Genomic DNA, 26,021 nt, shown 5'->3' on the forward strand with positions numbered 1-26,021 from the left:
AACATTCAATAACATGTCTGTTATAACGTATATTGCAGTTGCACAAGCAGAATGTCGTCGCTACACATTGCATTGGAGCAAAATTAAACTGCGTTTTGGGTGATGTAAGCTAATATTTGTAGTTGCTGCCATATCGTCGCTGAAAACTAACACTGCTAATTTGACTGCTTGTTTGTCTCTTGCTTAGCCAATGTTTGCAATAATTATTAGAAAATAACATTAAATCGCTAATTAGACTGCGTGTATGATACGCTGCTTAGATAGCTGCATGGAATGCTGCGTTCATGTGCTAGTCGGAACCATGCAACTTTGACCTATCCGATATTTTAACTGATTGTCGTCACATTATGTTCGATTTTTAAAAATTGTTTTGAACATGTATTGTTTAGGATACATTGTATGCTACTGTATCTGTTAAACTGGATTTAAAATACTCTAGAATTCCTATTTATGACCAAATAATGTCAAAATGTTATTCCCACCACATAGTGAACTGTGATGGTAAGGGTAGAATGTGGTGGTAATGACAAAATGTATTAGTTAATTCATTTGAACTTACCTTAAGACCTGAAAAGACACACCAATTACATATACTGTATGATCATGTTGAAATTTAACACTTATTTGCTAAATAAGACCATTACATTTTATTGAGTGATTTGATCTCTATTTATGTGACTTACTATGGTTATTACTGTCTTTAATTATTTATTAATTTATTCTTCTATAAGATACCCCCAAATTCAACCAAGGATAGGACAAGAGCACATACTAACAAAATCAAACAAGATCCTATAGATACCAATAGTATTTATTTGTATTTATTTATTTAATCTTTATTTAACTAGGCAAGTCAGTTAAGGACAAATTCTTATTTACAATGACGGCCTAACCCGGCAAAACTCAAACCCGGACGACACAAAGAAATACAAATCAAGAGACAAGAAAGTGGTGAACTGTGAAACCAATCTCACAACTTTCCCAGTGAGAAAAAAAGGGTAGAAAAAAGAGGCAATGGAAAATTAACCAAAGAAACAGCAGATCAACTATCCAGAGAGGAGTGGTTATGGAGTCATACCTGTCAAGGAACACACCACCACAATCACAGGAAGTCTTAAAGCTACAGAATGATGACCTATCTGCCCCTCAAATGTCACCAGATTCCCCCTCCTATTCAAACTCGGAAACCCCAAGACAGAGAGGCTGTAGAAAAGGTGTAAAAAAAAAAAAAAAACAGATCCAAAGTCTACAAGGATCTATGTATGGCCAATATGAAGTTGAAGGCCGCGGAAAGAATACGGAGGGAAATTATTTAAAAAACGATATAATAGATTGTCAGAGAAGATCAGAATTTTGGATTCCTCCGCTACAAAAACAAAACAAAAATGCGGTCAAAGCCACAGAATCTGAAAGAAATAACATAACACCATCATCTAAGAGCTGAGAGAGAAATACCAAATGCAACCGAGTGCAAAAGACCCACCAGTGATATCCAAGGTTTTGGCTGTGAAAATACTGAAAAAGTATTGCATGATGAAAATGACAAATAGAATTTGATTCTCTGCGAAGACAATGCGGGCAAACAACAAACGGCCAACTTGTCTGTGGTACTCAAAAAAAGAAACATTGGAATGCAATCAGCCCATCAATAGAAGATGAAATAAAACGTTTTTAGGAACGTGATAGTAACAGTCGAGCATCAACAGGAAAAAGGGAAAGATTGACAAGACACAAGAATAAAATGCAGAAGCGATACATGAACGACACACTGGCAAAACTCCATCAGAAGTTCAAGATAGAATTACCAGAGGTCAAGCGGTCATACACAGAGTTCACCAAAATAAGTCCCTTTTGAATTAAAATGTTTTATGTGAAATGTTATTTCCATGACACTGTCATTACCTCAATGCTAAGACATTACCATCAGGGTACATATTTTTTAGGAAACAGTGTATTAAAAATAGATTTATGATTTCTCCCATATGTGAACCTTATATGCTTGTTCTTAATCCCTAAAATAATGTCAAATATAAAGACGTTGATGTGGTAAAAACATGTTTTTGAGTATCATCAAGACATATATGGACATTTAGACATGACAATGATGAATACATATAATTAAGAAAAAACTTCCAAATTGTAACGAAAATTCAATTTGTAACAAATCATCCGAAATGGATGATGCACATCCACAAATGAATACATACTATATGAAATATAACATATCATACTAAATGGAGTGTCCCGGATTTAGATTTACTATGTTACGTCTACCCCGGAGTCCGGGTTGAGGACAGTTTTCACAATAACAAGTGTGTGTATTGGCAGTAGTTTGTAGGCCTAGTAAACCCCCAAAAACCTGTGTAGGTTCCCTTCAAGTTAATCCCTGATTCCCTTCAAGTTAATCGTTCTTATGGTTTCCCTATGCAAGGCCACAGCAACAACAAAACTTTCTGGTGACATGCATGATGTTTCAGGTGTTGTTTTACAATGTCGGCAGTGCATGCTTGGCATCAGATGGAGCTATGTGGTCCAATTCCTTGATAAATAGAGATGTTTCTCTGCCCTCTCCAAACCTTGAGGGCAGAACCTTCATACAGTACACTCAGTCTTCACCTTTCTGTAGGATTATGAGTAACCTACAACGATTATTACAGAGCTAGATGCCTTGCAATTTCAAAAGCCAAGACCTCTTCCCATCTCAATGTGTTATCCAATGAGTCATCACCCAATGTTCTTTTTTTTTGGGGGGGGGTACATTTTGTAAGGCATTGAACAGAGTTCAATGGAAGTGATATAATTGCATAAACTGAGTCCCCTAATAGTCCCTTCAAACAAAATAATCCCTCAAAACGAGGTCATATTCAGGCAAGTATTGACTTGTCACTGAGTAGTAAGGCGAAAGCAACCGACTGTAGACTAAGGTTGAAGAGTGAAGTCGGGGAGGTACATCTGCAACTGCCGAAAGTCAGACACTGTGGTTTGCCAACAGCAAGGCCCAGATCACCATTAGAAAGTTTTTCTTCATAATGTCGAAATAAACTCCAACCCCCATATCACACACTCACAAACTGAAATCATGTGTTCATTGTACAACCAATTACCGTGAGAGAGAGAAAAATATCACATGAATTTGTATATAGGCTATCCATGAAGTTGGTTCCTGTTTCAGTCATGTCTTTGGTCACATTCGAGTGGGTCAAACCAAAACACCTTTTGATTGGATGACACTAGAGTCTCCCACTATACAGGCAATGGCTGCAGGATGAAGTTGGCAAAGAGCAACTGCAGAAAACAGCCAGTGAAAACTTTATGACCTTTGATCACATGATTTCTGTAAAGTTCATGTCGTCGACATGTCAGACAATTATTTACCCAATAAGGCAACACACTTTGAAAGGCGTTGAGCAACGATGGTCATCAACTTGACAAAAGTTATCCGCTCGTACTCGCAGGTGGCCTCAATAAGCATATCAGATTCTAAATTGTGGTCAGGACCAATGATTTACAGTTGTAGTCAGAAGTTTACATACACTTCAGCCAAATACATTTAAACTCAGTTTGCACAATTCCTGACTTTAAATCCTAGTAAAAAGTACCTGTCTTAGGTCAGTATCATCACTTTATTTTAAGAACGTGAAATGTCAGAATAATAGTAGAGAGAATTATTTATTTCAGCTTTTATTTCTTCAATCACATTCCCAGTGGGTCAGAAGTTTACATACACTCAACTGCTTTACATCATGGGAAAATCAAAAGAAATCAGCCAAGACCTCAGAAAAAAAATTGTTGACCTGCACAAGTCTGGTTCATCCTTGGGAGCAATTTCCAAACGCCTGAAGGTAGCATGTTCATCTGTTCAAACAATAGTATGCAAGTATAAACACCATGGGACCACGCAGCCGTCATACAGCTCAGGAAGGAGACACGTTCCGTCATCCATCCATCCATCCATCCATCCATCCATCCATCCATCCATCCATACGTATACACATGTATATCTATATGATAGAGGTAGGCTTCAGAACCAATTGCACAATTAGTTTGTGCATCACTATTTTGAACTACAATCAGTCAGACCTACTTTCATACAGTAGGTCTTGAATCAATTGATTCCCTTTTTCGTTGACTTTTGTTTTCTTCCTAGAGTCCATGGTACTGCTTCTCCTCACCCTTTATTGACTTTTCACATTTGATTTTTTATTGGGTTTTACAGCCCTTTTTCATTCGCTCTTAACACCTTTTCTACTGCCCGTGGTATATCTTGAAGCACTCAATGTGCAGTGGCGCTTTGCATTTCTCCTGATCTTTAGTGGCAGCCAGTAGAGATTTCCTTTCGTAGCTCAGTGGTCTCGTGCCAAACTTTTGCATAAGAGACTGTGCCACTATCCATGAGAAGGTGAGCAGGTCGATTGTCCCTCCCATAACGTCGCTGTAAAATAAATGGCTGTTTACAAGTGCACTGTTGAGAGACCATGCAAAGATGGGCCACCACCACTTCTTAGAACTGATGGAGATATAGTATCTTGAAACCTGTAGGTTGTGAAGAACAACACCACCCATGTGCTCATTGTATCGGTTGATGCATTTTGTTGTAGGATTTTGTCAAAAGGCACATCGCTCCTTATTCCATCTCTTGACAGAGGTCTCACTGTATTTCTCCTCCATGTTTGTTGCCACTGTGACAATGTTATTGTCTTTCTAACGGACCAGCAACTTGTCTCCTTGGCTCAAAACCTCAGAGGTTCCCCAGGTAACTTCATGAAGTCTTTCTGTGGCTTGAATGGGACATCAAACCGACGATTTTGCCTCATCGTTCCAGAGCTCCCATATCCTCTTTTTGTCATTTCATTGAGGAGTGCAAGTGAAGTGAAGAGGTTGTCATGAAGGAACTTGCAACCTTGAGGTCCATGACCCAACCCAGTCTCAGGGAGGAGAGTGTGGGGTAGTGAGGGGTAGGTCATCATCACTGATAACATTGTTCCTGTCATGGTCTATTTGCATAGGTTCAGCATATACATTCAACAGCCTGGCTGGCAAATGGCCTGTCTCCCCCCCATAGTCCATATCTGACCCACCGCTATCACAATCTCTGAGGGACAACTGCAATGTTGCATGCCTTGTCTGGGCAGTCACCTAGATCCAACATATCCAGAACTTGACTCAAAGTGAAACTAAAAGAAAGAACAGAGTAGAAAGTTAGGTAGAACAATAATTATGTATGTGTTTACCTAGATGCACTGTGTTATTCCTGCCGGTCACTATTGTTGCGTCAACATGTTTACACATTCTATGACCACACTGAACAAAGTTGAGTAATTGCAAATGCATATATCAATACTAGACACTTTAAAGATTATGTGTACCAGAAAATCTTTGTCCTATCTTAATGTTAACATACTTTACCAACCTTTTGTTTGGGAGCTTTGACGCAGCTATCGTCTTCTCATGGCGTAACGAAGAAGTAAACAGCTTTGGTCATGTGACAATCTACAATAAACATGTGACACTGCACATATTTAATTGAAACCCTTTATTATTTCAATATTTGTGGGAAATGCATTGATACATCATTCAGTAACATTTTTAGAGCCTTATAACTGAAAACGTTTTTTTACGGTCACTATTGTGACTGATGGGATTCAATAGGTTAAACTGACTTGATTAGTTAAATAAAGGTTAAATAAAAAAATAAAGATATGGAATTTAGCTAAAAGACCTCTCACTGTTCGCTAAGGGACCGCCTACACAATGCTAATTTACGTGTCACCCACATCCGCACAAAGCTCTCTGGGAAAGAGAGTCCACTCGCTAAATAATTCAAGCCTGTTCTCTTCGCTGTGAACAAGATGCCGGCCGTCCATAAATTGCTTTTAGAGGAGGCTTTGCAGGACAGTCCTCAGGTAGGTCTATACTATTTAATGTTATGTGCTGTTTTTGAGAGGAAACGTATTGTAGGAGATGCCAAATTGGGCAATCCGGCTCCACTGTTGTAGGTTAAAGTACTCTAGTCGACGATGAATGACAGCTTTGAATTGTCTGATTCTTATAGGAATGTAGCCTATTCCACTCATTGGCTATGTATCCGATACAAAGTTGATACAATGTGTCACAAATCGTAATTGTTATCAGGAACTAATCCCGCCTCTAATTTGCATATTGCTCGAGATTCGAGAAGTGCTTTCCCTGTCGAGACTTGAGCAGTGTCGTGATGAGTCGCGCATCGCCCAATTAGTAGTTTGGATGTCGATAAAGTCTGCGTCAAAACATCGATTAGTTGTTTATCGTGACAGTCACACTCTTCTTTGGACTATTTTGGGGTGCGATTGACATGGATTATTTGTTTGACAAAATAAGTGTTCATATCTGTTGGTTCTGAAAATACCCCGATTCGGGCCTATTTTACGGGCTGTGGGAGGGGTTTTTGAGTATTAGAATCCATTGGAATTGGTCAATAGGCTAACCGACCCAACTATGGGACTTAATGGACTGCACATATGGAATATATTTTTTTAAGGCACTGACTAAACCTAATTGTCCTCAGGAGCTTTGGTGGTGTGGAGATGTAATCCAGTTTATCGGTTTAGTTTAGTGTTTAAATAACACTATCTTAATAACGCTTACTGTAATACTACTTAATATCAGTTAGGCTGAGAATATTCTTGATATCGTTCACTTGCAGACACAACCAAATGTAGGATACATTTCTTTAGCCTAGGCTACTTCACTCGCACTTATGCTACAATAGGCTGTGTGAGAAATCTAGCACAATGAAATCACATTATCTTGTCTTATTCATTATGTATGTAGTTTATGGCTGGCTCCTCTGAGTTTGATAAAAAAAAAATTGAACATATTCCCGGGGTTTATGTCTAGCTCTGCATAGTTCAGCATAGTTCTTCCCCTTCAAATCAATGAATCAATTAGAGTGAGTCACAGAACATGTCAAGACGCACATCTGCATTGCATTACTGTGGCGATTTAAAAATGTAATGCAGATGCATCTGATAGTAATATAGACCTACAAAATGGTGTGTTAATATGAACCTATACACAATATAAGAATGTGTTCCTCTTTGCTGCATCCATACCAGTTTAGGGACAGATTGAAATTTACTGGGGTGGAGGGGCTAGACCAACTCACATGACCCTACCCATGTACTATACAATAAATCGAACACTCAAAATAATGTTTACGACCAAAAATAACACATGTAGCGACCCTGTGTCTATAAACGGGGATATCGACTTTGCATCTTCAGCATGCACAGTCGATGCCACGCAGGGTATGAGCCAGAAGGTTGAGGGTTCACCATCCACCACAGACGAGCTCACTCTCCTTGCTTGTTTCATTACACTTACAATCATAGCTGGCTGCAGACAATGATCAGCCAGGGGAAAATCAGAGTTTTAACATTTTGATTAAATATTTATATTTATATATAATATATGCAACAAATTTTCCACCAAGAGGTTTCTGTGCCAATGCACTACACAACATAAACAAAGCATACTGACTTCGAGCACTTCAACATCATCGTTTGCGTTTTCAACATCACAAAAAAATAGACTTGTCAATCTCAACCAACAGAAAATACACCCCTCCCTACCTTGTATGCTTACCCAGTGTCAAGCCAAGCCTTTGATAATCTCCTATAGTCATACATGTTTTTGGTGTTTTGTAACAGAGGTTTATTTCCAGTCATTAATTTCTGCATTGATTGATTTTTTTATTTTATTGGTCAGTGTAAAAAATACATATTTGCACAAATATTTTTTAAAGTGACCAGGATTTCACTATAAAGTTGGGGACTTATTTCCATTGTGGTCCCCATGTTTTGCATGTATATGTGTGTATGTATATATATATATATATATATATATTACACACACACACACACACACAATTCCATAGAGATGGCAAAAAATGCTTTACCTCCAGATGAGGGGGAAGTTTAAGTACAATTCTTACAAGCTTGTTTGGCTGGTAGCTTATTCTTTCGATGTTTGGGGCTGCTGGTGAACCATGATGTGCAGGCATAACTGAAGTGACACTGGACTAGCACAATTGTCAGTCTTTAGGATGTCTTTAGCTAGGTTTACATCCAATTGGTGACAGATTTATGTGAATATTAAATAATATTTCTAAAAACGATATGCCATTTCAGAGTTTAAAGCTTTTTTGGGGGGGTCCGATAACATCAATTGTCTACCTCACGGTTCAGGTGTCAAATTTGAGCAATACTTGTATCAGGGTATTGCATGCAAAGGCTAAGGTGTCCACTGTATGATATTAATATATTCAGTACCAGTCAAAAGTTTAGACACACTTACTGATTCAAGGGCTTTCTTTTATTTTTACTATTTTCTACATTGTGGAATAATAGTGAAGACATTAAAACTATGAAATAACACATGGAATCATTTAGTAACCAAAAATGTATTGGTCAAATATCCCTTATACAGCCTGGAGGTGTGTTGGGTCATTGTCCTGTTGAAAAACAAATGAAAGTCCCGCTAAGTGCAAACCAGATGGGATGGTGTATCGCTGCAGAACGCTGTGGTAGCCATGCTGATTTAAGTGTGCCTTGAATTCTAAATAAATCACAGAACTTGTCATGAACAGAGCACCATCACACCTCCTCCTCTATGCTTCACGGTGGGAACCACACATGCGGAGATCATCCGTTCACCTACTCTGCATCTCACAAAGTGGTTGGAAGAAAAAATGTCATATTTGGACTCATCATACCAAAGGACAGATTTCTTGTCCCAAGCAAGTCTTTTATTATTATTGGTGTCCTTTTGTAGTGGTTTCTTTGCAGCAATTCAACCATGCAGGACTGATTCACGCAGTCTCTTCTGTACAGTTAATGTTGAGATGTGTCTGTTACTTTGAACTCTGTGAAGCATTTATTTGGGCTGCAATTTCTGAGACTGGTAACTAATGAACATATCCTCTGCAGCAGTGGTAACTCTGGGTCTTCCTTTCCTGTGGCGGCCCTCATGAGCCAGTTTCATCATAGCGCTTGATGGTTTTTGTGACTGCACTTGAAGAAACTTTGAAAATTCTTGACATCCACATTGACTGACCTTCATGTCTTAAAGTAATGGACTGTTGTTTCTCTTTGCTTATTTGAGCTGTTCTTGCCATAATATGGACTTGGTATTTTACCAAATAGGGCTATCTTCTGTATACCACCCCTACCTTGTCACAACACAACCAATTGGCTCAAATGCATTAAGAAGGAAAGAAATTCCACAAATGTACTTTTACCAAGGCGCACCTGTTAATTGAAATGCATTCCAGGTGACTACCTCATGAAGCTGGTTGAGAGAATGTGTGCAAAGCTGTCAAGGCAAAGGGTGGCTAATTTGAAAAATCTCATCTCAAATATATTTTGATTTGTTTTTTTGGTTACTGCACGATTCCAAATGTTATTTCATAGTTTGTCTTCACTATTATTCTACAATGTAGAAAATATTCAAAATAAAGAACCTTGAATGAGTAGGTGTCTACACTTTTGACTAGTATTGTACATGTATACAGTTGTGGCCAAAATTTTTGAGAATGACAGAAATATACATTTACAAAGTCTGCTGCCTCAGTTTGTATGATGGCAATTTGCATATACTCCAGAATGTTATGAAGAGTGATCAGATTAATTGCAAAGTCCCTCTTTGCCATGCAAATGAACTGAATAAAAAACAATAACATTTCCACTGCATTTCAGCCCTGCCACAAGAGGACCAGCTGACATGTCAGTGATTCTCTAGTTATCACAGGTGTGAGTGACAAGGCTGGAGATCACTCTGTCATGCTGATTGACTTTGAATAACAGACTGGAAGCTTCAAAAGGAGGGTGGTGCTTGGAATCCTTGTTCTTTCTCTGTCAACCATGGTTACCTGCAAGGAAATGTGCCATCATCATTGATTTGTACAAAAAGGGCTTCACAGGCAAGGATATTGCTGCCAGTAAGATTGCACCTAAATCAACCATTTATCGGATCATCAAGAACTTCAAGGAGAGCGGTTCAATTGTTGTGAAGAAGGCTTCAGGGTGCTCTAGAAAGTCCAGCAAGCGCCAGGACCGTCTCCTAAAGTTGATTCAGCTGCGGGATCGGGGCACCACCAGTACAGAGCTTGCTCAGGAATGGCAGCAGGCAGGTGTGAGTGCATCTGCACGCACAGTGAGGCAAAGACTTTTGGGGGATGGCCTGGTGTCAAGAAGAACAGCAAAGAAGCCACTTCTCTCCAGGAAAAACATCAGGGACAGACTGACATTCTGCAAAAGGTACAGGGATTGGACTGCTGAGGACTGGGGTAAAGGCATTTTCTCTGAATCCCCTTTCTGATTGTTTGGGGCATCAGGAAAAAAGCTTGTCTGGAGAAGACTAGGTGAGCACTACCATTAGTCCTGTGTCCTGCCAACAGTAAAGCATCCTGAGACCATTCATGTGTGGGGTTACTTCTCAGCCAAGGGAGTGGGCTCACTCACAATATTGCCTAAGAACACAGCCATGATTAAAAAATGGTATCAACACATCCTCCGAGAGCAACTTCTCCCAACCATCCAGGAACAGTTTGGTGACAAACAATGCCTTATCCAGCATGATGGAGCACCTTGCCATAAGGCCAAAGTGATAACTAAGTGGCTCGGGAAACAAAACATCAATATTTTGGGTCAATGGCCAGGAAACTCCACAAATTCGGACAAACTCTAAGCATTGATTATGCAAGAATGGGCTTCCATCAGTCAGGATGTGGCCCAGAAGTTAATTGACAGCATACCAGGGCGGATTACAGAGGTCTTGAAAATGAAGGGTCATCACTGTAAATATTCTCTTTGCATCAACTTCATGTAATTGGCAATAAAAGCCTTTGCCACTTAGGAAATCCCTGTAATTATAATTCAGTATTCCATAGTAACATCTGACAAAAATATCTGAAGACACTAAAGCAGCAAACTTTGTGTAAATTAACGTGTCATTCTCAACTTTTGGCCACGACTGTACATACAGGAGGAGAAGCTTAGGCCTAACCCCAGAGCGAGAGAGCATGGTGGCATGCTATGACACAGACATGCATTTATTTTTGTCACATGGCTTCTCCTATACAGACGTACAGAAGGAGGGTAATTTTCAATCAGAAAATATTGCATCAAGATAACTATCAAGTTCAACTGTCGCAGTCAGTTTGAGCGCCGGGGCGCACTGCCTTCATGTCATAGGCCTGCAGTAGCTAACACTTAATAATATCCACACCATACCAAACATTTCTGAACTTTTATTAGGGTAATATCAAAAGTAAGTATAGCCATTGTTTATAGGGAAAATACGAGCAGAAGAGCGAAAGTAAACCAGGGAAAAACACACAACCCTCCCTGTGCCCCCGAAAAAAAATGTGCTACCCTCCCTTATCTTGGGCCACCCCTTTACATTTTGACCTGTTCCTTACCACACCACACCTTTTATCGAAACAATTACAGGTTAATAACAGGTGAACAATCAGGCCAAAGGTCTTAAAAGCCCTGCCCAATAATTAGGCTTATATCAGTGCCTGTTGATCTTATTGTCATTCTCAGTCTGCCTGGCTGTCAATGATCATATATTTCACTATGTCCCTCTGTCTGCTTCAGACTCGCTCCTTGCTCAGTGTGTTTGAGGAAGATGCGGGAACACTCACAGACTACACCAACCAGCTGCTTCAGTCTATGCAGAGGGTTTATGGAGCCCAGGTAACACACACACACGCACAAACAAAAGTGTGTGTTCAATCCAACTTCAAGAGTCATAGATTTTTTTTAACGAGAGCATGCTATAGCTTAGTTTGCATGATGTGTGCCGTTTCTAATAGTTAGTTTCCTGTAAGAGGGGTCATCCAGGGGATAAACTGCTAATAACATCACTTCCTGTGTTTGTCAGAGTGAGATGGGATTGGCTACAGAACAGCTGTCCAGTCAGCTACTGGAATATGAGAAGCAAGTAAGTATTTTCGTACTGAGCATATTGGACAACACTCATGCGCTTAACTGCAATGCATCGTGATGCAACCTGCTGCCTAACGTTATTTCAGAAAGCACAAAACTCTGCATTCTACCATTGGATTTATAAGCATATTGGCCCTTTCACAGGAGAAGGTAACATGCCAGCACTGAGAATTGTGAATTTTTCACATAATAGCCTCAAGTGTACTACTCTTTGGAATGTGCTACAGGAAGTGCTCTTTGAATGTTTAAAATCTCTTAAGGATAAGGGGGCACTATTTTCACGTCCGGATGAAAAGCGGGCCCAAAGTAAACTGCCTGCTACTCAGGCCCAGAAGCTAGGATATGTATATAATTGGCAGAGTTGGATAGAAAACTCTAAAGTTTCTAAAACTGTTAAAATTATGTCTGTGAGTATAACATAATTTATTTGGAAGGCGAAACCCCGAGGACAATCCATCCAGGAATCTCTTTTCAATGGGTTTTCTATGTGGTGCTTGCAGTTCCTATCGCTTCCACTAGATGTCAAGTCTTTAGAAATTGGTTGATGTTTTACCTTTCAGAAATTAAGAAGTAGGGCTGTTCAGAACGAGGGTCGAGTCTAGTGTACTGTTGTGGTTGGGGCACATGACCTGAAAGCTCGTTCCACTTTGTTTTCGTCTGGTATTGTACACAGTTTATCCCGTCTTAAATTGTATTGATTATTTACCTTTAAAAATACCTCAAGTTTGATTAGGAAAGTTGTTTGGATCAAGTTTACATGTAACTATATTAGATACTTTGTAGTCATGTTGTGCGAGTTGGAACCGGTGGACATTTTGGAGATGTAATGACAGAATTTATCCAACAAAAGGACCATTTGTGATGTTTAATGGACATATTGGAGTGCCAACAGAAGATCTAAAGTCACTGTCTTTTTTTCCCTCCAGAATTTTGCCCTTGGTAAAGGTGACGAGGAGGTGATCAGCACACTGCAGCAATTTGCCAGAACTGTGGGGGAGGTGAGGCTCATGCATCAGTGCGCGTGTGTTTGTGTTACTGTGTTTGTGCGCATATAGGGGATGTATTGCATGTATATGGGGGTTTATCAGTCTTGGAATCTATGGAGGTTTGATAATATTTGATATAAATTTAATATACCAAAAATATCCTCACATTTGTATCAATTGAGAGTTGAATAATGGGTTTCCCCTTATCATTACAATGAACACATTTCATCATTGGAGCTTTGATAAATTCTCTGTAGAGGCTATGGGGCGCAGGCTGCTAGGATGAGAGGGGTAGATGGGTGGAGGTGTAGCCAGACAGAGAATCACTCTGGCTGGCCTCGAGGTGTAGTCTAGTGGTGGGAGTGTTTTGGATGGATGGACTGAGCAGCAGGGGGCTTGCTAGCCTGTGGTGGAGTGGCATTAGAGCAGCCACAAAAAATGAAGTCATTGTTTGCCCTTCTAGCCCAACAACTCTGGCCTAGAGCATACATCCATCTCCCTGCAGGTTATACCTAATCCCGCTCTGACCTTTGTTCCACAGTCCACAATAAACTGAAGATCGTTTAGGTTTTCAACAGTGTTTACTTGATAGATTATTTAGCATTTAGCCGCATAGGGTATTATGCTTAATATTAATAACAAATTACAGGATTAAATTAATCCGCAGACCAAGAAAATGTGTTTTGGCTGGCTCTCAAATTACAGGATGGAGATTGGTCACCACATTCTGATTCTGATCAGTCATTTTAATTAACTGCTTTTGAACTCATTTTTGAACCACAATCAATCATCCCCTGCTGTTTTCAGGGATTACAGGAGAGCCGAGGGTGCCTCTGGGTAATTTAGTTTTGATGTAAAGCTGAGTGTGTCTGTCTCTGTTCTACCCAGCTGAACACACTACACTCAGAGCTGGCCTCTCAGATGGCTGACGGAATGATTTTTCCCATGATCCAGTTCAGAGAGAAAGACCTTACAGGTAGACACAATTTACCAACAACTGCTTATTAGCCTGTTGCTTTCACACATTTTGAATACAATTTCCTTGTGTTTGATTCAGACTTTTTGCGTTGTCATGGTTTTTGACATTGAATCTCTATTTGACTTTTCAGAGATAAGCACATTAAGAGAAGTATTTGGCATCGCCTCTGATGGTATGTATGGGTTTCTCATTTGATATGATTTTGTTTTGGAGTTATAACACAGCAGCTGATCGTCAGACTCATGTCTACTCCTTCCCCCTTCACAGAGCACGAGGCTGCCATGGTCAAGTACAGCAGACTGCCCAAGAAGAAGGAGAATGAGAAGGTAGTGATGTGTACGAGCCAAACTTCTAACAGTACAACAATGCACTAGAAGTGTCTGTAGCCTTGGATGAGATCTTTAAGGGTCATGGACCTCAGCAAAGCTCACTAAATAATTTTAGACCCAAGCCACCCCTGTTCCCAGACTTTGAACTACCCCCCTCCCCGCAGGAAAAACAGAACTAGATAATGCTTTGTGTCAGGTGTGAGATCCCTCCTAAACAGCTCGGGCTAATGTTCCTGCCGATCCAGTAAGGCCAGCAGGCTAGTCTAGTTGCTATGTAACTGTTATGAATGTTTTTGTCAATTTGTTTTCTATTGTATTTAAATGCCACTTTAAACATGTACATGATACTGCAACAAAATGCCCCCATGGGGACAACAGTCAGTAAAGCTGGTACTATTAGATGACATGTGCTACTGTATAACTGCCTCATAATAGTTGAGAGGTCATGACATACATCAGTTGAGGTGATGTTGCTCTGTTTAGCTCTCCCCCTGATTAACTGGGTATTTGGGTTATTAATTACTTGTGTTTGTTTGTGTCTCACAAACTACTGTGTTGTGGTGCAGGTGAAGGCAGAGTTGGTGGGGGAGGTGGCCTACTCCAGGAGGAAGCAGCACCAGGCCTCCATGCAGTATTACTGTGCCCTCAATGCCCTGCAGTACCGCAGGAGAGTAGCTATGCTGGAGCCCATGCTGGGATACACACAGGCCCAGGTACAACCACCATAGCCAATACAAACACACACCCAAACCCCTACTACAAGTAGTAAACCAGTCGTTAAACCAATCAACACACTTTATTCCTACCGCTAATCAACTACAGTATGTGAATAAACCAGGATAGCACAGATTGCTGTGGTCCAATAGCAAGTCAGAACTGGAGAAGCAGTGAATGCACAGATGTCTTCTGTCTTTGTGTCCCTCTCAGATCCATTTCTATAAGAAAGGCATGGATCTAGTCTCAAAGAAAATGGACAGCTTCCTGGTGTCAGTGTCCAGCATGACACAAAGTATCCAGGCTCAGTTGGACTCGGAGGCTGAGGCCATGCGTCTGACCCAGCGAGAGCTGCTCTCCATGGAGGATACTGTGTACATGCCTGACCGTGATCCCGTCCCAGTCAACCGCACGCTTATACAGAAGGCAGGCTACCTCAATATCAGGAAGTAAGGAGAACTTTGATTTCATTATTTCAAGGGTGTTTTCATAAAATGTGTCTACCAGTATCTGATGTCTCTTCTCCTTGTTTGATGGTTTCAGGTCTTTCTGGTGTCTACATGGCCTTTTTATTCCCTATCAAAGGACACTTTAGTTGCGCCTGTTTTAATCCATTAAACTTCAATAAAAATGTGTCTCAATGTTACACTCATTGTACTTCAGAGAAAACAATTTGTTTGTCAGCCCTGGCTGTCAGCTACAATTCTAGTTACATATAAGAAGGTAGAATTGCCGAACCAACATTGTTAAGGGAGGCAGGTAGCCTAGCGGTTAAGAGCATTGGGACTAGAACCGAAAGATCGCTGATTCAAATTCCCGAGCTGACTAGGTGACACATCTGTCGATGTGCCCTTGAGCAAGGCACTTAACCCTAATTGCTCCTGTAATCGCTCTGGATAAGAGCGTCTGTTAAATGATTAAATGTCAAATTAAATTAAAATGCCAGAGCTGTCAGATGCAGTCTTTGGCAAAGTATATGAGGAAGTCTTTGACAAATGACTGCAGCACAAAATAAAAGGTTCTGCAGAAAGCAATTTTATTTAATGACACCCCCGTGTCATCTGAGTCATCCATACATAATTGTAGAGAAGTTTCTTGATTTGACTTCTCAGCACTTTGAGTGCTTTTGCTGTAGATTTCCAATTTTAGGTCCATTCACTGAGTCATGGAGACGGCAGCTGCTCCAAATCTGTGACCTGGGTCGTATTCACTAGGAACAAAACGGAAGCAAACAGGCCAAAACGGCAGGAGGGACTGCCTGCATGCTTGTTCTCATTTTCAAAAGTTTTTGCTATGGTGTACACTAATGAATACGGTCCTGTCCTGCTTTCCCTCACAGTAAGACGGGCCTGGTGACAACCGCCTGGGACCGCCTTTACTTCTTTACCCAGGGAGGGAACCTCATGTGCCAGCCGCGAGGGGCTGTGGCAGGGGGTATGGTGCTGGACCTGGATAACAGCTCTGTCATGGCCGTAGAGTGCGAGGACAGACGCTACTGTTTTCAGATCACCTCCCCCTCCGGTAAAACGTACGCTAAACCTTCACTGAACCTCCCCAAGACCAACACAGAGTTGTGAGAATAAGTTGTATTGTCCTACCAAACAATGTGCTTAATAATTTTGTTCTTGTGATGTTGCAGGTCAATGATTCTACAAGCAGAGAGCAAAAAGGAATATGAGGAAGTATGTATCATATCAGTCAAATCTTTTGTATCAGTTTGTTTTCTAGGCTTCTTTCATCCATGTGTTATAAGCCATTGCTACACATTCATTCATGTTTGTTTTTCTGGCCTGCTTGTCTCAAGCTGCATTAGAGGAACTATTTGAAATCTCTGATGTTTGTTGAGAGATGGCCGCCTAATAATAGTCTAATACTAACTTCTGTTTCTTCTCCCCAGTGGATTTGCACTTTGAACAACATTTCCCGACAGATCTACCTGACAGACAACCCTGAGGTAAAGTACAGTCGTGGCCAAAAGTTGAGAATTACACAAATATTAATTTTCAAAGTTTGCTGCTTCAGTGTCTTTAGATATGTTTCTCAGATGTTACTATGGAATACTGAAGTATAATTACAAGCATCTCATAAGTGTCAGGCTTTTATTGACAATTACATGAAGTTGATGCAAAGAGTCAATATTTGAGGTGTTGACCCTTCTTTTTCAAGACCTCTGCAATCCACCCTGGTATGCTGTCATTTAACTTCTGGGCCACATCCTGACTGATGGCAGCCCATTCTTGCATAATCAATGCTTAGTTTGTCAGAATTTGTGGTGTTTCGTTTTGTCCACACGCCTCTTAAGGATTGACCACAAGTTCTCAATGGGATTAAGGTCTGGGGAGTTTCCTGGCCATTGACCCAAAATATAGATGTTTTGTTCCCCGGGCCACTTAGTTATCACTTTTGCCTTATGGCAAGGTGCTCCATCATGCTGGATAAGGCATTGTTCGTCACCAAACTGTTCCTGGATGGTTGGGAGCAGGTTTTCTCGGAGGATGTGTTGGTACCATTCATTATTCATGGCTGTGTTCTTAGGCAAAATTGTGAGTGAGCCCACTCCCTTGTTATTTGAACTCAATCAGCTTGACAGAGTGATCTCCAGCCTTGTCCTCGTCAACACTCACACCTGTGTTAACGAGAGAATCACTGACATGATGTCAGCTGGTCCTTTTGTGGCAGGGCTGAAATGCAATGTTTTTTGGGGATTCAGTTCATTTGCATGGCAAAGAAAGACTGCAATTAATTGCAATTCATCTGATCACTCTTCATAACATTCTGGAGTATATGCAAATTGCCATCATATAAACTGAGGCAGCAGACTTTATGAAAATTAATATTTCTGTCATTCTCAAAACTTTAGGCCACGACTGTACATATTATATACCACCTCTAGAACCAGCTGGTTATAACGATACTTATCAACTAAAATATAGTGGTAAATCAGTCATTTTTCCTAGCACTTAAAAGCAGTTGTGATGAATAATCAATCTTAATTTGATTTCCTGTCGCAGGAGAACATTTTACAAACTTCAGAAGCCTTTTTTTTATTTTTTAATCTCCACTTTGACATTTCAGACTTGATTTTCCCTTTTGAAAAATGTACCAACCCACCAACACAAATGTCCATGAATTATAATCTATATAATAATTCACATTTCCTGATACTGCAGGATTATTGTCCTTCTGTAGCAAACTATCTCAAATGATGATCTTCCATCTGTCTGCATGTTGTGGTAAGGTGAAGACACACCCTTTTGTTTTTAAACCAAGCCCATTCAATCTGAGTAGCAACAGGGCAATGTGACAGGATGTTTCCAGCTCCAGAGTCCGGTCTGGTCTGGTTTTGTGTTGAGCACATTTCCTGATTGTTTTAGATGATACTGTTGCTCCCATGAGATATCTCTGAACTGTGATTTAGTGTTTTATGACACAGACCTAGTCTTATCTAATGACCCTGAGGAGTCCACATTATCAGAGGATGCTACTTCCACCCAGTTGAACTTCCACCCATTCCCCCTGCACATAGCAACACAGACGACCTATCTATACGGTGTGTGTATGTATGCTTACGTGTGCGTTCACCAGCGGGTTCTGCACGCTTGGATGTGTGCTTTCCCATAATTTGTATACATTAACAAATGCATCGTCTGTTCTGTTGCTTCCTCTCTGCCCTCATGACTCCCTAGTGCCCCGCTGTAATTTGTTGGCTTCTTATTACGTTTGGAATATTCTAAATCTGGCACAAATCAGACTAGGAAGTATGATGCAAACAACTGGTGGGTCAGTGTAAGGTTAAGTACTGCTTCCAATTGATACTTTTGATAGGCCTATATGGTGTACATAGCTTGTTATGTATTATGTCTGATATACAGTACCAGTCAAACGTTTGGACACACCTACTTATTCAAGGGTTTTCTTTATTTTGACTATTTTCTACATTGTAGCTTTGCACACTCTTGGTATTATCTCAACATTTTAATTCTGAGTGGAATGGACCCTACAAGGTGTTGAAAGCGTTCCACAGGGATGCTGGCCCATGTTGACTACAATGCTTCCTACACTTGTGTCAATTTGACTGGATGTCCTTTGGGTGGTGTGGACCCTTCTTGATACACATGGGAAACTGTTGAGCGTGAAAAACCCAACGGCGTTGCAGTTCTTGACACAAACCAGTGCGCCTGGCACATAATACCATACCTCGTTCTAAGGCACATCAGTCTTTTTGTCTTTGCCATTCACTCTCTGAATGGCACACAATAAGTCTCAAAGCTTAAAAATCCTTCTTTAACCTGTCTCCCCTTCATCTACACTGATTGAAGTGGATTTAAAAAGTGACATCAATAAGGGATCATAGCTTTTACCTGGTCACTCTGTCATGGAAGGAGGTGTTCTTAATGTTTTGTACAGTCAGTGTATTTGATCACGGACATCTGCTGTGCCTGCCTCAACCTATGTTTTCAATAGAATTAGCCAAACTACACCCTTTTGTGGATTCATGTGTTACTCACAGAGCATGTTTGGACTGTTATCATTACTACAGTGTAATGACAGAAGCTGCACCTTGTTCCCTTCTTTAGGCAGTGGCCATCAGACTGAACCAGACAGCCATCCAGGCGGTCACGCCCATCACCAGCTTTGAGAGGAGAGGGGAGGGCTCGCCCAACCCAGACAGGTTAGCCTCTCATGCAGAGGAAACACCTTGCTTTTCCTGGAAAATAAAGTGTCGTCATGTGTTATTTCAGGAATGCTAATCGTGTCCTCATCACACTTGTTTTTTGTATCTCTTTGTCACTCACTCTGCGTCTCTCTCGTCCTCTCCCTCCCCTCCCTCTCTGCAGGGCTAAGCCTGGTGGGGTGCAGTCCTCTAGCAGTGCTCCAGAAGCAGAGGACCTTATAGTTCCAGGGACACCCATCCAGTTTGACATCATGCTGCCTGCCTCGGAGTTCCAGGACCAGAACAGGGTCGGAGGGAGGTAAAACCAACACCACAGAGGCTGGTGTGTCAGAACCATTTCCTGTTTGCTGATTTGTCCAATAATAGCTCTACCAGGTTGAATAGTGTGCGTTTCCTCCCTGACAGGCGTACAAACCCATTCGGAGAAACTGATGACGACTGCTCCCCTGAAAGCGATGGTAGGAGTGTCTCCAGTCAAGTTTATTGGTGCCATACTCTTGTGCACTACATATCCCATGATCCTCTATCTCATGCGTGTGCGTGTCTGCAGACTCCCTGCTGCAGCAGGTGTTTGCGGTGCGGTTCCTGGGCTCCATGGCGGTGCGTTCGGGACAAACCCAGGAAGTGATCTATGAGGCCATGAGACAGGTGCTGGCGGCTCGAGCCATCCACAACATCTTCAGAACCACAGAGTCCCATCTCATGGTCACCAGCAGCTGTCTCAGGTACAAACACAGGGCAGACAGGAGGCCCATGAAAGTGCTTAGGGAGCTAAACATTGCCACTATGTTGAGAAATGGTGTTTTCTTTACGACAGGTTGATTGACCCCCGGACACAAGTCACAAGAATCAGTGTAAGTTCCATGGAAATCTTACTTAGTTGACGCTGATCACTGTAGGTTGGTGGCACCTTAATTGGGGAGGACGGGAACGTGGTAACGGCACGAGTGGAATCAGTGTAATGGCCATTATTATGAGCCGTCCCCCTCAGCAGCCTCCACTGACTCTAATAGTAATCTGTGTATTGTCTGTTACCTAGTGCTTCATTCCTGGTGATATTCAGTATGAACGAATCCCCCCCCCCCCCCCCAGTTCCAGCTACAGGAGGTGACCCAGTTTGCGGCCCACCGGGAGAACGGCAGGCTGATGGGCTTCGTGGTTGAGGGGCGAGACTGGAGCGAGGGGACCGAGGAGGGAGAGCCCTCCTTTAGTGCGTTTGTCTTCGAGAGCAACACGGAGGGAGAGAAGGTATCATAAAACACATTCATTATGTGGGTTTACATGTCGTTTACTTGCCGTGGGTCAGTCAGTCTCGCAGTGTAATTCGTGTCGTATCTTTTTTCTCAGATATGTTACACGATAAGTTTGGGGAAGGATATTATAGAAGCAAAGAAGGTTTGTTTTAAAATCTACATTTTTGAATAACCCTATGTGTAGTATTTCTATGCATCTGAATCTCTCTCTCTGTGTGTGTGTGTGTGTGTGTGTGTAGGACCCGGAGGCTCTAGCTCAGCTGATGAAAAACATGCCTCTGACCAACGATGGCAAGTTCCTCCTGCTGGACAGTGAGACTGGTGACACGGCTAACGGAGGAGCACCGGATGAGGAGTCTGAGGCCTAGCCATGCCTCATAGTACCAGGGGAGAGAGTCAGAGGTTCTCCCACAAAACGCCTCCTCACGTGGGGTTGCGATGTTCTCATGAGCCCTTCCCTTTGCTCTAGTCTGGTACATGTTGACCAGGAAAACCCTCCTGGGTTTATATGGCGTCTCTCACTCATGACCACTGAAGTGATGTACAGTTACTTATACAAAAGGGACAATGTTTAGGTTGACTATTTTATCCCTTTATTTTCCCTGGTGGAATTAATATCCTCAGCCATCCTGTCAGTTTAAATCCCTTTCTCCAGCATGAATAGGTTTACATTTCCTAGCTTTGAGTTTAGTGGTACTATTGTGTTAATAATGCTGCAGTATAATATTGTGTAGAGATGGCTGGCTATGAAGACTTACATGTAGGTCTTGTCAGCAGCACTTCATATGACATTTATACTGTACATCTTTCATTCCTATGTGACCATAATGCACTTCCAAGGTTTCTATTTAATCAAAGGCTTGATGTCCGTGGCAGAATGCACTGACTTCAGACATTATCCGGCAACATTTATGAAGTAAGGTTTTAATCTCAATGAAGGACAGGGGAAGGTACTGTATAGTCAGAATCTAAACTCCCATTCCTTGTTGTCTGGGAGGCAGCGATGAGAGCATGAAGAACGTGTTAATGCTCCAACCATGTGTTTGAACAGTTGGCATGGTGGCCTGTTTGGGAGTATGAATGAGTCATGGTAGGGCAGAAACCAAAATGCAGAAACCATACAGTAAGATGATAGGCACATTGTGTAAAACATTGTCCCATCCATTTCCTTAGTGCTTTTATAAACCACTACCTATAGAATCTGCTTGGAGCTTTATTTTCTTACTAGTCAGGCTTCGGATGGTACTTGGTCTGTGAAAATATTTTTATTTCAACGGCCTTTGCAAAGTAAATATGACATATGTCAAACATTGAAGATTGCACAGAGGTCTGTTATTTTCTGAATCAGTATAATATGGAGTGATACAGCGCATTATTTTATGACGTGCTTCCAGTGGGAAGGTGTCTAGACTGTCTGCCTTTGGTACTGAACCAGATTCAGAATATCTCCTGACTTGTTCCATTAACCAACTGCAAGTAAGCAGAATGTCTACCATTCACCAATAGAGAAATGCTAACCTAAACAAGGCCTAGATTCAATCAGATGAAGCGTTAACCGGCGATAGCAGGCAGCTCCATAGCGGATGTTTTGGAGGGGGAACGGCGTTAGTTCCGTTGAATCGGTGAGCAGCTGCTCTTGCTTGATTAATCTCGACCCGGGCACCTGTGTAGGCTTGTTTTTCACCGCCAGGGCATGAGCCCCATTCAAAGCCGACGGCGAAGTCGGCTCAAAACAAAAGTGACATTATTAAGCACGTGGAGTGATGAGAAGGATTGTGTTTTCACCTGCAAAAGAAAACGAGTTTGAAAATTCAAACATTTTATGGAAAAGGGATGTATGTTTCTGGACGACGCACCCTGTTGATAACATGATAGAGTGGTGCAGATTACGGTTTGATTTGAGAAGGACTCTCCCTCACTGCTTTTGCCCGTTTACGTCACGGGCCATAGACATGTCCCGCAGGTGTGATGTTCGGATGTACCAATCCTGGGCAGGTGTTGTTACACGTGGTGTGCCACTGCGAGGACGATCAGCTGTCCGTCCTGTCTCCCTGTAGCGCTGTCTCAGGCATCTCATAGTAAGACATTGCAGTTTATTGTCCTGGCCACATCTGCAGTCCTCATGCCTCCTTGCAGCATGCCTAAAGCACATTCACGCAGATGAGCAGGGACCCTGGGCATCTTTCTTTTGGTGTTTTTCAGAGTCAGCAGAAAGGCCTCTTTAGTGTCCTAAGTTTTCATAACTGTGACCTTAATTGCCTACCGTCTGTAAGCTGTTTGTCTTAACGACCGTTCCACGGGTGCATGTTCATTAATTGTTTATGGTTCATTGAACAAGCATGGGAAACACTGTTTAAACTCTTTACAAATTCTTTGAAAGACAGGGTCCTGAAAAAGGGACGTTTCTTTTTGTGCTGATTTTATTTCAACTAAACGTCATGTATGCGCCATTTCTGAATGGGAGATGCTTTTTTTATTATTGTGGAATAATAATGACAATTGGTCAAAGCTTGACTTTGCGTGGACCGCAAGGTCATTCAGTGTTGACCAAGGTGTTTACTTGCATGCTGAGTTGGCAGCTTTAAAACAGCTTGTACTGTGTGTTATTCTTAGTCTGTCATTATCAGGCCGAACTCCATTCCCTCCTTTTCCCTCAAGGGCTCTCGTGACATTCTGTTTTAAATGGCTGTGTCTAGACAGACTGTTTTGCATTGTTTACTACTTAAAACATGGAGACAGTTGAGGGGCGAATCCTTACTTCCACTTAAGTTTTTTATTAATGTCAATGGGAGACTAAGTGAAAATATGACTGAAATGGAAGTTACGATTCAACCCTAGAGGATCAATCTTCTGTAATCCTCCTTAGTGTCTGCTCTTCATATTGCTCAAACTTCCTTCTGCTTTAAGTAAAATGCACAGTCAGGGAAGATATTAACAAGCGATCTGGAAAATGTAAAAAAAAAAAAAAAAAAAAAAATGCAAGTGCAATGCTCTCTTTTGCAAATGACCTTTGGTTGTATATGACAGTGCTCCCCCCCACATAACTTTACATTCATTGTTTGACCTATAGGTTTTCCAAAAATGTTAACATGCTATCTTTAATAAATACAAGTGACATTTTATTACTCCGTTTAAGTGTTTTGTTTTTACATCACAAAATGAAGCATTTCTTTAATTGACACACAGGGCTTAGGAATGGGGTGGGCAGAGGAGAGGCACCTGAGCTTTAGTTAGCGTTGTTACATTTTGGCATCAGCATGTTATATGGGGGGGGGGTATATAAGGTTGTTATCACTGACTTTGATAGACACCATTGTGGACAGGAGGCATAATACTGTATGGTCCGGCACATTGAAACTGTCAAAACAGGTCATCAAGGTACATTTAAAATGTAAATACAACGCATATAGTTTCTTTTAATACGGTATATTATTCATGCCACAAATATACATGACCAAACTGCAATGGGTGTGGGGAGAGATTTGTACATAATATTCAACAAATCATTAGTTTAGAGGCTACTCTGATTATCTACAACACAGGCACACAGTGTTCCACACACATACGTTCAGGAGTCTTTGTAGTAGTTGTTGAAGTTGATGCGGAGCAGGAAGTCCTCCAGGTGAGGCTGATATCCTCGGTTCACCAGCTTGGTCACCACTGAGGAGACACCACACAGAGAGATTCTAGCCATTTGCCTGAAGGACTAACTGACATGACACTTTTCAGAGGGGTTGTAAGACAAAAATGGGACTAAACAGAGTTACGAACCATCTGCATTTAACCACAGCAGGGTGAATGTGGTTAAATACAAAACGGTGCAGTTATGCCCCTCTAAGGCAATCAAACAGGCAACACGTCAGTACAGAGACAAAGTGGAGTCGCAATTCAACGGCTCAGACACGAGACGTATGTGGCAGGGACTCCAGACAATCACGGATTACAAAGGGGGACACCGTCTTGTTCCCAGACAAGCTAAACACCTTCGCCCGCATGGAGGATGACAGTGCCACCGACGCGGCCCGTTCCTGAGGACTGCGGGCTCTCGTTCTCTGTGGCAGATGTAAGACGGCATCCCTAGCTGTGTCCTCAGTGCATGCACAGACCAGCTGGCTGTTGTGTTCACGGACATATTCAATCTCTCCCTATCCTAGTCTGCTGTCCCCACTTACTTCAAGATGGCCACCATTGTTCCTGTACCCAAGAAAGCAAAGGTAATTGAAATGACTAATTGTCCCATAGCACTCACTTCTGTCATCACAAAGAGCTTTGAGAGGATAGTTAAGGATCATATCACCTCTTCCTTACCTGACACCCTAGACCCACTTCAATTTGCTTACCGCCCCAATAGGTCCACAGACGATGCAATCGCCATCACACTGCCCTATCCCATCTGGTCAAGAGGAATACCTACGTAAGAATGCTGTTCATTGACTCTAGCTCAGTCTTTAAAACCATAGTACCCTCCAAGCTCATTAAGGGCCCTGGGTCTGAACCCCGCCCTCTACTTCCTGACTGGCTGCCCCCAGGTGGTGAAGGTAAGCAACAACACCTCCCCTCCGCTGATCCTCACCCCAGGGTCACCACAAGCGTGCATGTTCAACACCCTCCTGTACTCCCTGTTCACCCATGACTGCATGGCCACGCACAGCTCCAACTCAATCATCAAGCTTGCAGACGACACAGCTAGTAGGCCTGATTACCAACAATGATGAGACTTCCTACAGTGGTGGTGAGGACACTGGCGGAGTGGTGCAACAAAACAAAAGGAGCCGATTGTAGATTTCAGCAGGGGGCACCCCCCCGGGGCACCCCCCCCCCCCCCCCCTCTATCTACACCGACAACGGGGCCGCAGTGGAGAAGGTGAAAAGCTTCAAGTTCCTCGGCGTAAACGTCACTGACAATCAAATGGTCCACCCACACAGACAGTGTGGTGAAGAAGGCACAACACCACCTCTTCAATGTCAGGATGCTGAAGAAATTCAGCTTTGCCCGTAAGACCCTCACAAACTGTTACCGACGCACCATTGAGCGCATCCTGTCGGGCTGGTTTACCCCCTGGTACGGCAACTGCAACGCCCCGCAACCGCAGGG

General features: G+C 42.0%; 2 protein-coding genes and 1 long non-coding RNA gene across 4 annotated transcripts in view; 1 reads left to right on the top strand and 2 right to left on the bottom strand.

The window, feature by feature from the left end:
• Positions 1-3,663: 3,663 nt before the first annotated feature.
• On the bottom strand, positions 3,664-5,491 carry LOC135508736 (uncharacterized). The gene is made up of 2 exons (XR_010450851.1): positions 5,411-5,491; positions 3,664-5,174 (listed from the first exon to the last, which is right to left on the bottom strand). It is a non-coding gene; the product is annotated as an uncharacterized LOC135508736 (long non-coding RNA).
• A 265-nt stretch (positions 5,492-5,756) lies between these two features.
• Positions 5,757-24,046, top strand: appl2 (adaptor protein, phosphotyrosine interaction, PH domain and leucine zipper containing 2). The gene is made up of 20 exons (XM_064930235.1): positions 5,757-5,903; positions 11,640-11,738; positions 11,926-11,985; positions 12,917-12,988; positions 13,865-13,952; positions 14,086-14,127; positions 14,223-14,281; positions 14,851-14,997; positions 15,212-15,447; positions 16,338-16,526; positions 16,638-16,680; positions 16,896-16,952; positions 19,576-19,670; positions 19,837-19,971; positions 20,079-20,131; positions 20,224-20,398; positions 20,491-20,527; positions 20,766-20,921; positions 21,021-21,068; positions 21,166-24,046. The coding sequence occupies exons 1-20, from the start codon at positions 5,850-5,852 to the stop codon at positions 21,292-21,294; spliced, it is 1,974 nt and encodes a 657-aa protein (XP_064786307.1). The 5' UTR covers positions 5,757-5,849; the 3' UTR covers positions 21,295-24,046.
• The window catches only part of tubgcp6 (tubulin gamma complex component 6), a 36,141-nt gene continuing 33,799 nt past the window's right edge, over positions 23,680-26,021 (bottom strand). For both annotated transcript variants that reach the window (XM_064930232.1, XM_064930233.1), the window contains one exon: positions 23,680-24,586. In XM_064930232.1, coding sequence (XP_064786304.1) covers positions 24,495-24,586 — 92 coding nt within the window. In that variant the 3' untranslated portion in view covers positions 23,680-24,494. The remainder of the gene's footprint in view (positions 24,587-26,021) is intronic.

The sequence above is a fragment of the Oncorhynchus masou genome, chromosome 22, assembly GCF_036934945.1.
Source record: "Oncorhynchus masou masou isolate Uvic2021 chromosome 22, UVic_Omas_1.1, whole genome shotgun sequence".
NCBI classification, from domain to species: domain Eukaryota; kingdom Metazoa; phylum Chordata; class Actinopteri; order Salmoniformes; family Salmonidae; genus Oncorhynchus; species Oncorhynchus masou.

Excerpts from the sequence above, each read along its gene's own strand:
- appl2 (XM_064930235.1), top strand. The coding sequence starts at position 5,850 with ATGCCGGCCGTCCATAAATTGCTTTTAGAGGAGGCTTTGCAGGACAGT. Across the intron at positions 14,998-15,211 it reads TGGGATACACACAGGCCCAG|ATCCATTTCTATAAGAAAGG; the intron begins GTACAACCACCA and ends TGTCCCTCTCAG. Across the intron at positions 16,681-16,895 it reads GCAAAAAGGAATATGAGGAA|TGGATTTGCACTTTGAACAA; the intron begins GTATGTATCATA and ends TCTTCTCCCCAG.